This window comes from Sorex araneus, chromosome X (genome assembly GCF_027595985.1).
Source record: "Sorex araneus isolate mSorAra2 chromosome X, mSorAra2.pri, whole genome shotgun sequence".
NCBI classification, from domain to species: Eukaryota; Metazoa; Chordata; class Mammalia; order Eulipotyphla; family Soricidae; genus Sorex; species Sorex araneus.
In genome coordinates, this window is record NC_073313.1 from 228,762,810 (window position 1) to 228,776,756 (window position 13,947).

The following is a 13,947-nucleotide window of genomic DNA, read 5'->3' on the forward strand; positions in this document are numbered from 1 at the left end:
AAATCCTCCGTCAAGAATTTCATTAAGTGGTCTCTGGTGGTCTCTGCAGTGGTGTCCAGAGCCTCCTCAAGAAATAACCAACTTGAACCACGACTTTCCTGCATAAAGTTCTTACGTGTATAAGTGCATAATAATATGGGAAAATGATCCACTGGGAAATAACCACTAGAAATAGAAGCACATCTATAGAGAGCATATTCAAGTTGGAAAAGACTATAGCTATTGGAATTACTGGATACAGTGCCTGATAGAAGAAGCAAAATAGCTATGATGTAATAAAAAATGGAATGTGCCCTTGAAAAATAATGTTATGGGATTCCTAGAAAATGAAAAGAAATTAAAACATAGCAGCTCTATAAAGAGGGTATCACTGCATCATGTCATCCCATTGTTCATCAATGTACTCGAGCAGGCACCAGTAACGTCGCCATTTGTCCCAGCCCTGAGATTTTAGCAGCCTCTCCTTATTCGTGTTTCCCAATGATTGGAGGCTCTTTCAGGGTAAGGGGAATGAGAACTGTTATTGTTACTGTTTTTGGCATATCAAATAAGCCACGGGGAGTTTGCCAGACACTGCTGTGCGGGCAGGATACTCTCAGTAGCTTGCCGGGCTCTCTGATATATATATATATATATATATATATATATATATATGTATATATACATATACATATATATATGGAAAATGTATACCCCTCATTTCCTCCTTCATATGTCCATGGCCTCGGCTGCCCCAGGAGGTGGAATGGCCCGAGTCCACAGAACCCAGGCCTCAAGAGGGAGAGTCACCCCGGAGATTATACACCTACCCACTGGACTCTCACTCCAGCCCCGAAGCTGCATGTATTTGAGTGACTCAGACAACCAGCCAGTAAGACAAGATCATCTTCCTAATGTTCCCCGAGGCTCTGTACTTCACTTATTCATCATTAGCCAGAAATCAGTATGGATAGTAACCAAGGCTCTGTTGGATCCTTATTGTACAAAAGGCCATGTTCACTTACCCCCAACACACTTTCGTAGGCCTCTGTAAGTAATTTTGTGAATCCTGTAAGATGGCTGGCCGCTCTCAATGCTGGTTAGTGGGAGACAAGGCTAGTCTGCATTACCTCAAAAGGTGGAACTGTCTAAGTGTGCAAAATAATTTATACCTGCAACACCTGCAATCCCTAATTGTGCTTTAGCTTCACGTATCTCCTGAACATGTAGTCAATGAGAGCCAATGCTGGGATGTGGGAGTCAGGAGTCAAGTAAAGAGACACGATTCTAGGCTCAGGAAGCTTAGAGTGTAGCATAAGAAACAAGTAGCATGCAAATGGTGAGGGAAACACTATGGGGCTAAAACTGTGAGAAGGACTAGGAAGGCACACTTAGGGCATTTTAGCCTCATCTAGCGGAAAGCCAGTGGAGTTGAGGGTGAGGACAGTGTTCAAGAATGCAAATTTATGGGGCTGAAGTGATAGCACAGCGGGTAGGGTATTTGCCTTGCAGGCAGCTGACCCAGGTTCGATTCCCAGCATCCCATATGGTCCCCCGAGCACCGCCCGGAGTAATTCCTGAGAACATGAAGAGGGTAATAGCCTCAAAATTCAAAATGCTAAGTAAAATGAAACAAGACCCTGATTATTATGACTCCAGCTACAGAAACACATGGAAAAGCAGAATTTTTTATGGACATACAAACATATAGTAAGTTTATCTTAAAAAATTAAGAAAACAACAGCTACAAAATTCAGATTAGTGATTCTTTTGTTAGAAGGTATCTGAATAGAGATGTGAGAAGGAGGAATGGAGAGGAAGGGAGAATATAAAGGAATCAAAATTTTATTCCTAAAATGAGATTTTAGGTATGCAGGTGTTAACTTTATTACTAATTACAACTTTGCACAGTAATCTCCGGTATCATTTTTTGTGCATGAAACATTCATAAACTATTTTAAAAACAGAAAAAGAAAAAATATTTTGACAGTACTTGATAAAATTTGAAAATTTATCCAAGTTAGGGGATTTTCAGTCATGCTCATTATGTTATATTCTATGACAATAAGAACTGTTGAAATGTCATAGTTCAGCATAGCCTTCACAAAATGTTAGCCAGAGAGAGAGAGAAGGGAAATACTATCTAAGATTTAACACATTACAATTAAATGAGAGGTCCCAGGTAATTTAGAAAACATAAATGGTCATTTTAAAATCTAGTCAACAAGAACTAAGTTATTGTATATCCTGCCAGAAGACAGATAGACAATAGTAATAATGGCTAAGGAGCAGAAATAAAGACTTAAAATGGTGAACACAGGTTAGATAGAAGTCGGCATATTTTTCTCTTTTTTTGTTTATGTATTTTAGTGAACCACTGTGAGATACACCATTACAAACCATGACTGGGTTTCAGTCATATAATGTTCCAAGAAAGCCCTGCCTCTGCATATTCCTGGCAGATTTCTACCTCCCAAAACCAAGCACAAGCATATTTTTTTCTCTTTAGAAACCAAAATATTTGGGGCCAGACATAGGAACACTTAAAATAGTAAGCACATGTCAGTTTACTTTCTTCCTGGCCCAGATGGACAGCAGTCTCCTTCCTCTTTGACCCTATACCCTGGTCTGGTCTGATGGTAGCCTCTCATTGGACACACCCCTGCAGACAGCAGGAAAAGAATCAGCCACATGCAGATGGCCTGAGGATCAAGGAAAGCCTAAGGAACAAAGCAGCAAACGCCAGCATGGAGAGGCAGACCACGAAGTATCAGAAACAAACCATTACACTGCACTAAGAACATCAAGGCTCAGATCCAGCAAGATACTAGCATGACGAAGGATGGTGCACATGAAAACCAGTGGGGAACCAGCATGAGGCCTGGCAACAGGATATCAGGGGATCTAAAACTACCTACTTAGCAAATAGCAATAATCTCATGAATATCTGGAATTTTGTATACTGATCCTACCTAGAAAACTCAAGAACCCCACATCAGAAGCCAGCCAGTTCCATGGTAAGACTACTATGTATGGGAAAAGGTATATGAGGATATAAGCATTAGAAGATACTGGAACAGACCTAGAAATGTATGATGGAGAGCTATAACACATTGAGTGCTTGAGTAAATACTCATTGAGTAAAGCAAACCTAATCAAAGTTTCAACTCTTTCTATTCAGGAAGATTTTAGCTGAGTCCAGTAGAAGACTAAACTAAAAAACTAGATAAGTTGTAAAGGCTAGTTGGAATTGATATTTTTAAATCAAAACGTCCTTGTAATCAGTGTTACTAGTCCATTTATATATTTGAAAACAGAGGATATCGATTTATAACTTTCAGAAGTTATTTAGAATTGCTACCATCACGTAAAATCAAACAAATTAACAAATATTACTTACCCACTTAGAATACAATTTTGTCTCAATTCTTGGCACAAAACTGACAGCTTTAATCATGACATCATAAACATTTAGAAAGATGTCTATATAATCAGTGAATTCAGGCTCAAACTTAATAGTATTGTTATCAAGGATTAGTCTCATAACAAATCCTGGATGTTCAAAAGCTCTAACAGAACCCTGAAAAAAAAAAGAGCATAAATGTGTGAGTGTATGTGTATGTGTGTGTGTGTGTGTTTGTGTGTGTGTGTGTGTTCGCAAGCGCGCGCACTTTGTGACAGGCTAGGAGTGCACTAGGCCAAGGCCCAGTTAGAATACAAGGGTCATATTCTTTTATTTACAGCCTACAATCTAGAATTAAGCAAAAGAAGAGCTATCCTAAAAAAAATAAAAAGGCAATTCCCACCTAGAGTTCTTGGTATCTATTAGCCACTGGGCCCACAAAAAAGCTATAGTCATGGGTCCAGAAAAGTCAGATTCGAAGGCCTTGCTGTAAAGAGACCTTCTTTTAGAAATCAAGAGTCTTTGTGGAAACTTTCCCCAAACATTATGGGACAAATTTTCCAGTAGTGGGAGTTTTACTAACCCTTCTCAATGTGACAATAGCCATATATCCAAAGTATGCTAGTTTAAACTTTGAATAGATAATATGTAAAGGTATTTTATAATTATGTTCTCTGAAAGAACTAAAATAATCAGGTAAATTTAAAAAAAAAAACAACGTAACTGAATCAAACTTACAGGGGGTTGTGCAATCAAGTTTGTGAAATCCTGCATGGAGACCAAGGTGAGGTCCTGCAGCTGTAAAGTCATGAGGGTAGCAGCACAGTTGAAAAAAGATTCTAATTTGGCACTGTTGTCACTAGGTGGTAATTGCTTTTTTTTATTACCTTGGTAATAAATATTCTGCACTTCTGGAAACCACCTTGAAAGAATGAAAGATTGTTAAAAGTTAAGACTTTGAGAGAACTACTTTCACATTATGTATTAACATTCAGTTCCAGATAGCCAGACGTCTTTATAGGCTAGTATTTTGCTAAGTGACTTTATTTACTCTGTGCTAGCGTATTTCACTTCGCCTAAGTAAAGAAATTTTAACCACAGCCAACAGAAAATGACTCAGTGAGACTGGACTTCGAGAGAGAGCACAGAGGTTAAGGCCAAGGTGGGTTTGGTGACACCCTCCCCACCCACTCCCATGCCACACTGTCAGACATCACACACAGTGCTAGGTCCCTGAACACTGAATCACTAAGCCTGAACACAAAGTTGAGTATCACCAGAAGCTGCCTTAATAACACCCAGAAAATTAAACAAATGAATAAAAATAAATAAACCAGGACCAAAGAAATAGTACAATGAACAGGGCACTTGTTTTGCATGCAGCCAAACAGGGTTCAACCCCTGGCACACCATATGGTCTGATGAAACCTGACTGACTGATCCTGAGTGCAGTGTCAAGAGTAATCCCTAAGCATGGACATATGTGGCTCAAAAATTAAAAAAAAAATTAAATTGGATTTTAACAATGTAAAATCTCACTAGAAAATGAAAACAAAAGGAAGAAATAAAGATCTGAGTGGAAACAAACAAAATAGGTTAGAAAAATGATAGAAAAACCAACAAAATCAAAATCTAACATAGGAAAACTCAGAGAAATTGAAAATTCTATGTGTAGAAAGATCAAAATGAAAAAAACTCAAATTGTTCAAATTAAGAATGATAAAAGAGGGGCCGGAGCGATAGCACAGCGGGTAGGGCGTTTGCCTTGCACGCGGCCGACCCGGGTTCGATCCCCGGCATCCCATATGGTCCCCCAAGCACCGCCAGGAGTAATTCCTGAGTGCAAAGCCAGGAGTAACCCCTGAGCATCGCTGGGTGTGACCCAAAAAGCAAAAAAAAAAAAAAAAAAAAGAATGATAAAAGAACAATGCAATACTATGAAGCTCTAAGAAAGAACAAAATCATGCAACTTGGAGTAACATAGATGGAACTGGAGGATATCACACTGAGATAAGTCAATCAAAAGGAAAAGAACAGATACAGAATAATCTCTCTCATACGTGGGATTTAAAGTAGCAACAAAAGTCCACAGGGAGCATAATGGTATGTTATTTTTTATGTCATTTTAACATATTTAAAGAATATATTTCCCCTACCTAGTTATTTTTCAAGCTTTTCTGCATTCTCCATCCAGAAACAAAATTTTACAAGCACAGAATCTTACATGTATTAATAGCAGAGCAAATACATATCTGTTAAATGACAGTTAATGATCATTCCCCCACGGGAACCTACTTCACTCATAGTAAATATAGTCTTTTTAGTTTCAACACAACCTATGCTATGTAGAGTATATGGACAGATATTATAGACAAAGATAGCTGAAAACATATATAATTCTCAGGCCAAAATTATAAAACATTTGTTTAAAACATACTTTCTAGGAGCAGCTAAGATGTAGTTTTTAGGAAAGGCATGCCACCAATCACATTTGTAAATTTATAGCTATGTGCATGAAATTTCAAAACTTTACATTTTAACTAGAGTTTCTTTAGCAGTTTCCATGTGTCTCATGACAATGGTCTGAAAACTGGACAGCTCTAATGCCTCCTGGCGATTGTGAAATTCTTCTACATCAACTAAACGTAATTTTCTGCAAGAGACAAAAATAAACAGTAATTAAAAAAAAACAGTAAGTAAAAAAAAGATTTTTTTGTATCTAAGATTTTTGCTAATCAATTGCTTCCCCAGATACATGGTACTTTTGGTTTTTATGATTAAAATTGTTTTACAAAGTTAAATATTTTAAAATATAAGATACAACGATTTTTTAAAAATTATTAATTAAAGTCATTAGGAACAATATCATATTCTGAAACATCAAGGTTTAGTTGAAGATGCAATGGCCAGGATTTGATAGTGTTTAAGTTGATTTTTCTTTTTTTTTTTTTTTTTTTTTTGCTTTTTGGGTCACACCCGGCGATGCACAGGGGTTGCTCCTGGCTCTGCACTCAGGAATTACCCCTGGCGGTGCTCAGGGGACCATATGGGATGCTGGGAATCGAACCCGGGTCGGCCGCGTGCAAGGCAAACGCCCTACCCGCTGTGCTATTGCTCCAGCCCCTGATTTTGCTTTTAAAGTGGGATGATTTAAAAAGGAAAAGAGATAAGATTATTTTAGAGCTAAGACTTTGTATTAATTTTTTTAACTTGTCTGGTTTTGATTTTTTTTTTTTTAAGAAATAGTGCTTGCTCCAGTCAGCAGAAGCGCCCCCAAGAAACCTCAGGATATCGAAGAGGGAATTAGACCTCAGCAGCAGGGACATAAGCCGCCCCTCCCACCAACAGCGTGCTGGGAGTGGCCTCCAGGGCTGCAGTTGCTCACGAGGCCATAGTTATTTTCCCCTTTCTCATCACATTGGACCCACAGCTCAACCTCCATTACCTAATTCTAAAGCAGACATTCTGACTATCCCAAACACATTAGGCCAAAGATCACTAGCCTAGTCCAATCAAAGTATACCGAAAAAGCGACCACAATTGACCGAGCTCTTTCAGAATCCTTTCTCGAAGCAAGAGAGGAATACTGATAGTGAACTGGAAGGTCCCACCTCCATACCATTACCACAACATGAAGAAACAGGGAAAATCCCCACCATGAGGAGAGGATAAAGAAAAGAGTCCAGAAGCCTCAACAGTAGTCACCCACAAATACAATCACTCTGAAAAAAATTCAGAGGTGAAATGTTGAAGATGATCAATGAACCCAAAGAAACGGTGGAACACGCATCCAGCAAATTAAAGGAGGACATGAAAGAAACAATGGAACAGACAACCAAGAATATACAGAAAGAACAGAGAGCAGAAATAAAAAAAGCTACAGCAGAAATGTCACAGATAATGGAGTTGGTAGATGAAATAAAATTGTCAGTGGGTGCCCTCAACAGTAGAATGACTACAGCCAAAAACAGAATTAGTGGGCTTGAAGATGAGCTTCAGAAAGCTTACAGGCAACAACAAATTATGGGAAAAGACCTCAAAATAGCTTTAGGGCAAAACAGAGTCCTAGGGAATGAACTCAAGAGGAATAACATAAGAATCATTGGAGTACCAAGAACAGGGAGTCAACCCCAAAGAAAACGCCACAGTTAAAGATACCATTGCTGAGATGTTCCCAGAGCTAAAGAATGCAGGCATCCAGATCCAAGGAGCCCAAAGGGTGCCGGCTAAAAGAGACCCTAATAAAAAGACTCCAAGACATATCATAGTCAGAATGATAGATGCCATGGATAGAGACACAATACTGCAAGCAGCAAGGTCAAAGAAGGAAATCACATACAAAAGAGCACCTCCTTAGACTTACAGCAAAACCCTCTATGACATTGAAGCTAAAGGTATCTTCAAAGATAAAACACCATTGACCAAACAAGTGAAAACAGAGATAAACAAATGGGTCTATCTTAAACTGAGAAGCTTCTACACCTCAAAAGATACCATGACCAGAATAAAAAAAACAATCTGCAGAATGGGAAAGGATATTCACCCAATACCCATCTGATAAAGGGCTGATATCAAGGATATACAAGGCACTGGTTGAACTGTACAAAAAGAAAACATCCAACCCCATCAGAAAATGGGGCAATGAAATGAACAGAAACTTTCTCAATGAAGAAATTCAAATGGCCAAAAGGCACATGAAAAAATGCTCGTCATCACTAATCACCAGGGAGATGCAGATCAAAACAACAATGAGATATCATCTCACACCAAGGAGACTGGCCCACATCCAAAAGAACAAAAGCAACCGGTGTTGGTGCGGACGTGTGAAGAAAGGGACTCTCCTTCACTGCTGGTGGAAATGCTGACTGGTTCAGCCCTTTTGGAAAACAGTATGGACGCTTCTCAAAACATTAGAAATTGAGTTCCCACTTCACCCAGCAATACCACTTCTGGGAATATATCCCGGAGATGCAAAAAAGTATAGTAAAAGTGACATCTGCACCAATATGTTCATTGTAGCACTGTTCACAATAGCCAGAATCTGGAAAAAACCCGAGTGCCTGAGGACAGATGACTGGCTAAAGAAACTTTGGTACATCTACACAATGGAATACTATGCAGTTGTCAGAAAAGATGAAGTCATAAAATTCGCATATAGGTGGATCAACATGGAAAGTATCATGTTAAGTGAAATGAGTCAGAAAGAGAGGGACAGACATAGAAAAATTGCACTCATTTGTGGAATATAAAGTAACAGAATGGGAGACTAACACCCAAGAATAGTAGAGATAAGTATCAAGAGGAGTATTCCACAGCTTGGAAGCTGACCTCGTATGCTAGGTGGTCATATGAGGTGACCAAGAAGCAGCTCTGATATAAAAGGGATCACCAAGTAAAGGGTGCTAGCTAGGCGGGCCCACTAAGGATGGGAGATACAGGTTGAAAATAGACTATAGACTGAACAAGATGCCTACTTAATACCTCTGTAGCAAGCCACAACACCCAAAAAGAGAGAGTGAGCAAATGGGAATGCCCTGCCACAAAGGAAGGGTGGAGTGAAGGGGACGGGGTGGGGGTGAGGGGAGGGATGCTGGGACCATTGGTGGTGGAAAATGGTTACTGGTGGAGGGATGGGCACTCGATCATTTTATGACTGAAATGTAAGCATGAAAACCTGTAAGTCTGTAACTTTGTCTCACGGTGATTCACTAATAAAATAAAATAAAATAAAAAAGAATCTTAAAAAAAGAATCAGGGACACTGTCTCGTTTGCCAAGGCATCAAAAATCAGATGGGATGGACACATAATAATGGATTCAGAGATGACTGCTGGACTAGAGCTGTTACTAACTGGATTCCACGGGATGTCAAAAGACCGCGTGGCTGCCCACTTATGAGATGGTCAGACTTCTTCGTCAAAACCCTGAATGAATGGTTTGAGGCTCTTTCTGTTCCTGGAGCGAGCAGATACCATTGGGCTACACTAGCACGTGACAGGGATGAATGGAGACGTTACTGGTGCCCACTCAAGCAAATTGAAGACCAATGGGATGACAAGTGATACAAGTGATACAAAATGCTAAAAAAAAAAAAGAAAGAAAGTGTCGAGAATATAACCCAAGAGTCCAACTTAGATCCCGGGGTCACCCTTTGTGATTGATCACAGAGCTTTTCCCAGCCAATAGCTGGAACTCTCAGAAGCTGTTTCATAGTCTGGCAGGAGGGTGAAAAAAACCACAATGAGAGAGGAAAATAAGTCTGAATTATTGGCTTCATCACATTCACCTTCTCCACCCCAAAATGGCACAGAATAAACAGCTATCACACCCTGCAACTACATTTGGTGTAAAGGAGATGATGGGCTGTGGTGACATGGGTCACAAAGATCTGTCTAAGAATTTCCCTTTCAGATAAATCTATACACACCATCAAACTTCTCCTTGATTAGGCCAGGGAACCAAGGTTTAATTCTCAGGAAATCACAATTCCATACATGTAGTCAATGAGCATTTACCAAGTGTCTACGTATGATCAGCTCCCACTTGCAGCCATTTATAGATTGAAAATAAAAAATGGAACCTGACATCTCTAGAGGGGCTGCCAAGTTCCCCCTCCCTGTCCCCAAGTCTAGAGCTGAAAGGACCTCTTTTTTTTTTTTTTTGGAATTGGATTTTTCTGTACCTCTGAAAGGGTAATAATACCTTTAACTTGTAGGCATAACATGATATTTAGCAATACTTGCATCCCAGGCAGACAACATTTAAAAGGTACACTAAATTCTGAAGGTAGCTATGCTGCAAAATAGTTTAAAATTAAATGACTATACAGTATTCATTTATGCTTGAAATTCCAGTCCTAGACCAAGCTTGTGGCCACCTGTGCTGACATTCTTGCCGTCCAGCAGAGCTGACAGTGTCAGTTTGATACCTGGCTTTAGGGTCTAAGTGTATCCTAATCCTATCAGGCTGGAATTGTTCACTTTAGCCGAAAAGCAGGCATCGGGGTCGATCTGATACTTGGCTGCTATGCCGAAAGGAGTGTGGCTGTTGCCTGCCGTCCAAGCGAGGTTAGCGGCCGTCTCCAACTTCTTGTTCACCTTCTGGTAAGTGGAGCCACCAAGCTCATGCGTCCGTGTGAAGCTGGAACTCATCAGTCTTGTAGCCGACCGCAAAATTTCTCTGGGTCCCGCTCGACTTGGCAGTCTCACCGTTCATCTGGTAGCCAGCCAGTCAGCCCTGGTGGGCCAGCACAAGGGTAACCCAGATGGAAGGCCCAGCAATGCTGAAATCCATGTCGCAGCCCGAGTTGATGTGTTCCTGCTTGTATCCTGTCTTCTTTTCCCCCAGTGTTTGGAGAGAAGGATGAATCAAAGGTCGGCTTCAGGCCATGTGAGAGCTGGTCTTCTACGGTGATCTCGATGCCTAGCATGTCATCCACGTTCCATGTCTCAGTGAATGTGAGCCCAAGTGTGTTACCCACGTTCCATTTCTTAGTGAACGTGAGCCCATATTTGGTCCACCGGTACTTGGTTTCAAGGCTGCCTGTCACCTGGGTGGTCTCTGCGTTGGCGGAACCTGAACTTGTAAATTCCAGTCCATTCTCAGATTTTTATTTCAAATCAAGCCTTATTAAGCCAAGCCCATAGCCCTTGGTGAAGACATCGTGGGCAGGTTTGCCAAGGTTGACATACGCAGAAGGCACAGCCATCTTCTGCTCAAAGGTAATGGTGCGGGCTCCACCTCCCCCACAACTTTTGATCCCCCAAAGTGCCAAGCAAATTTGCAGATATTTAAAGCTGAACTTCTAATTTGCAAGATACTCCCCTGGATACATCTACAGACAAGCTCTTAGCTCCAGTGCCCACCAGCACTCACATCCAGCTCTGCCAAGCTCCTGCCAGGCTGAATGACTTCACATCCTGAAGTGACAAAGCCTATGAGATGATGCATGAGCTTACCTACAGCACAGGTGCTTCAGATACACACTACTTACTAGGTCTCTAAGCTGGAGAGAAGAATCCCAAGCAATATATCACAACTCAGCCCTTTTAACTGTGATGAACCCTTGAAACTAGAGTGGTGGGAGTTGGTTTGGGAGAGGGGAGAATTGGGCTAGAGATAAAGGCAATATTCACTTTTTACACTGGACGTTTCTATATTGTTTATTCAAAATTGTGTTGAAGTGCATTAAATTTGCAGTTACATTTTAAGTTATAATAAAATAATACAGATATATTAAAAATTATTTTCATCTTTCTTTTATGAAAAAGCAAAGGACAGATATACTCACTTGTAAGTATTATGCCATAAATCCAGCACAGCCAACATTGTAGGGTTCATTGCATTCAAATGGTCCTTAATAAAACTGGTGGCAGCTAAGAAAGATCTCCTCCAAGGCTTTGGAAGAACTTCCATTCTGAAAGCAAAGAGAAAATGAGAGGTTTGTCTTCTGTAAAACAAAGTGATTTTTTATAGTCAGTGTATTTTTTTAAATAATAATGGTCTAATTTTAATTAAAAATGATGTATCTTCATGGTAATAGTAAAACATATAATTATGTTAAAATATACAAAAACCATGATCTTTATTATTTAGAAGAATTCAAAAATAATTATTAGAATGAAAGTGAGATTTCAATTTGTAATATCCTAAACAAACCATATTTTTTTAATCTTAGTCTAATGTCAGAAAAGAAAAAGTTCAAATTTTCCCTTTAGTTTTGAAACAATCTAGGAAGATTGTCCAACTATATTGCCAGTAAAAATTCCCTTGAATTTATGTTAAAGTGAAAGTGGTCACAGAACAGAAACTTTCCCAAAGAAGAAATCCGAATGGCTCAGAGGCACATGAGAAAATGTTCAACATCACTAATCATCAGGGAGATGCAGATCAAAACAACCATGAGATAGCATCTCACACCACAGAGACTGGTCCACATCCCAAAAAACAAAAACAATCGGTGTTGGCGTGGATGCAGGGAGAAAGGGACTCTTCTTCACTGCTGGTGGGAATGCCGACTGGTTCAGCCCTTTTGGAAAACAATATGGACGATTCTCAAAAGATTAGAAATTGAGCTTCCATTTGACCCAGCAATACCACTCCTGGGAATATATCCCGGAGAGGCAAAAAGGTATAGTAGAGATGGCATCTGTATTTCTATGTTCATTGCAGCACTGTTTACAATAGCCAGAGTCTGGAAAAAACCAGAGTGCCCCAAAACAGATGACTGGCTAAAGAAACTCTGGTACATCTACACAATGGAATACTATGTAGCTGTCAGAAAACATGAAGTCATGAAATTTGCATATAAATGGATCAACATGGAAAGTATCATATTGAGTTAAATGAGTCAGAAAGAAAGACACAGACATAGAAAGATTGCACTCATATGTGGAATATAATGTAACTGAGAAGTACAAGTTGGCAATGATGCAACTTCTGGCAGATATCTCTCTGGACTTAGTTACTAAAATACTAAAATACAGAAACCCAAAACCGTGAGGCCACTATGTGTGGTCACTGGACCTCATACCTCTTCATTCTCAGTAATGGAAAACAAATTATCAAATGCTTCCTTTTCAGCAGGTCCAACTTTAGGGGAGAGACTCCCCAAACAATAATAGTGAGTTTTGTTGAAATATTGAATGCAATCAAAGTGAAAGTAAAGTGAAATTTATTAGTTACACAGGCGGGAGGGGGGCTAAGAGTGGGGGGACTAGGAGTGTGGGGGTGCGGGGTGGAGCTATACTGTGATTCTTGGTGGTGGAATATGTGCACTGGTGAAGGGATGGGTGTTCGAGCATTGTATAACTGAGACTTAAACCTGAAAACTTTGTAACTTTCCACACGGTGACTCAATAAAAAAATAGCACAGTGGGTAGGGCGTTTGCCTTGCACGCGGCCGACCCGGGTTCGATCCCCGGCATCCCATATGGTCCCCCAAGCACCACCAGGAGTAATTCCTGAGTGCAAAGCCAGGAGTAACCCCTGAGCATTGCTGGGTGTGACCCAAAAAGCAAAAATAATAATAATAATAATAATAATAATAATAATAATAATAAAGTGAAAGTAGTCACAAAAGTATAAACACAAAGGTCTGTTTAGGTTATTTCATCAGTCCATTTTGCTTTAATGTTATTTGGGGACTTATTTAGAAACCCAAATGATTTAATCATGCACTATATAATGAAAATGTGCCATCTTTTTTTTTCAGAATATATTTAAACATCCACATTTGACATCTTATACTTATTTTAGATATTATATTTTGTTTTACAATATATCAAGTTTAATTCTATTTTTCAATTGTGGTTATGCTGCCTTTGCAAAGAACAATCTTTTTCTTTCTTCAGAATAAAGCTGTTCTTCAAAGGATATATATTCTGAATGGCTTTATGATGTGTGTGTATGTGTGTGTGTGTGTGTGTGTGTGTGTGTGTGTGCCTTACAGCAAACAATTTGGGACACGTAATGATGTGAAAAAAGTAAAATAAACTGAGTTATGTAATCATATAAACTTAAGTACTATTCAATTTCTATAAAAGTTTTAATCCTATATGTAACTTA

At 39.5% G+C, this 13,947-nt stretch overlaps 1 protein-coding gene and 1 pseudogene across 1 annotated transcript in view; both read right to left on the minus strand.

The window, feature by feature from the left end:
* Nucleotides 1–13,947, minus strand: part of DNAH7 (dynein axonemal heavy chain 7) — a 270,230-nt gene that overhangs the window by 231,556 nt on the left and 24,727 nt on the right. The window contains exons 8-11 of the mRNA XM_055123217.1: nt 11,672–11,797; nt 5,916–6,035; nt 4,121–4,304; nt 3,380–3,559 (exon numbers count right to left, since the gene is read on the minus strand). Coding sequence (XP_054979192.1) covers nt 3,380–3,559; nt 4,121–4,304; nt 5,916–6,035; nt 11,672–11,797 — 610 coding nt within the window. The remainder of the gene's footprint in view (nt 1–3,379; nt 3,560–4,120; nt 4,305–5,915; nt 6,036–11,671; nt 11,798–13,947) is intronic.
* LOC101556582 (voltage-dependent anion-selective channel protein 1-like) lies at nt 10,133–11,070 on the minus strand (annotated as a pseudogene).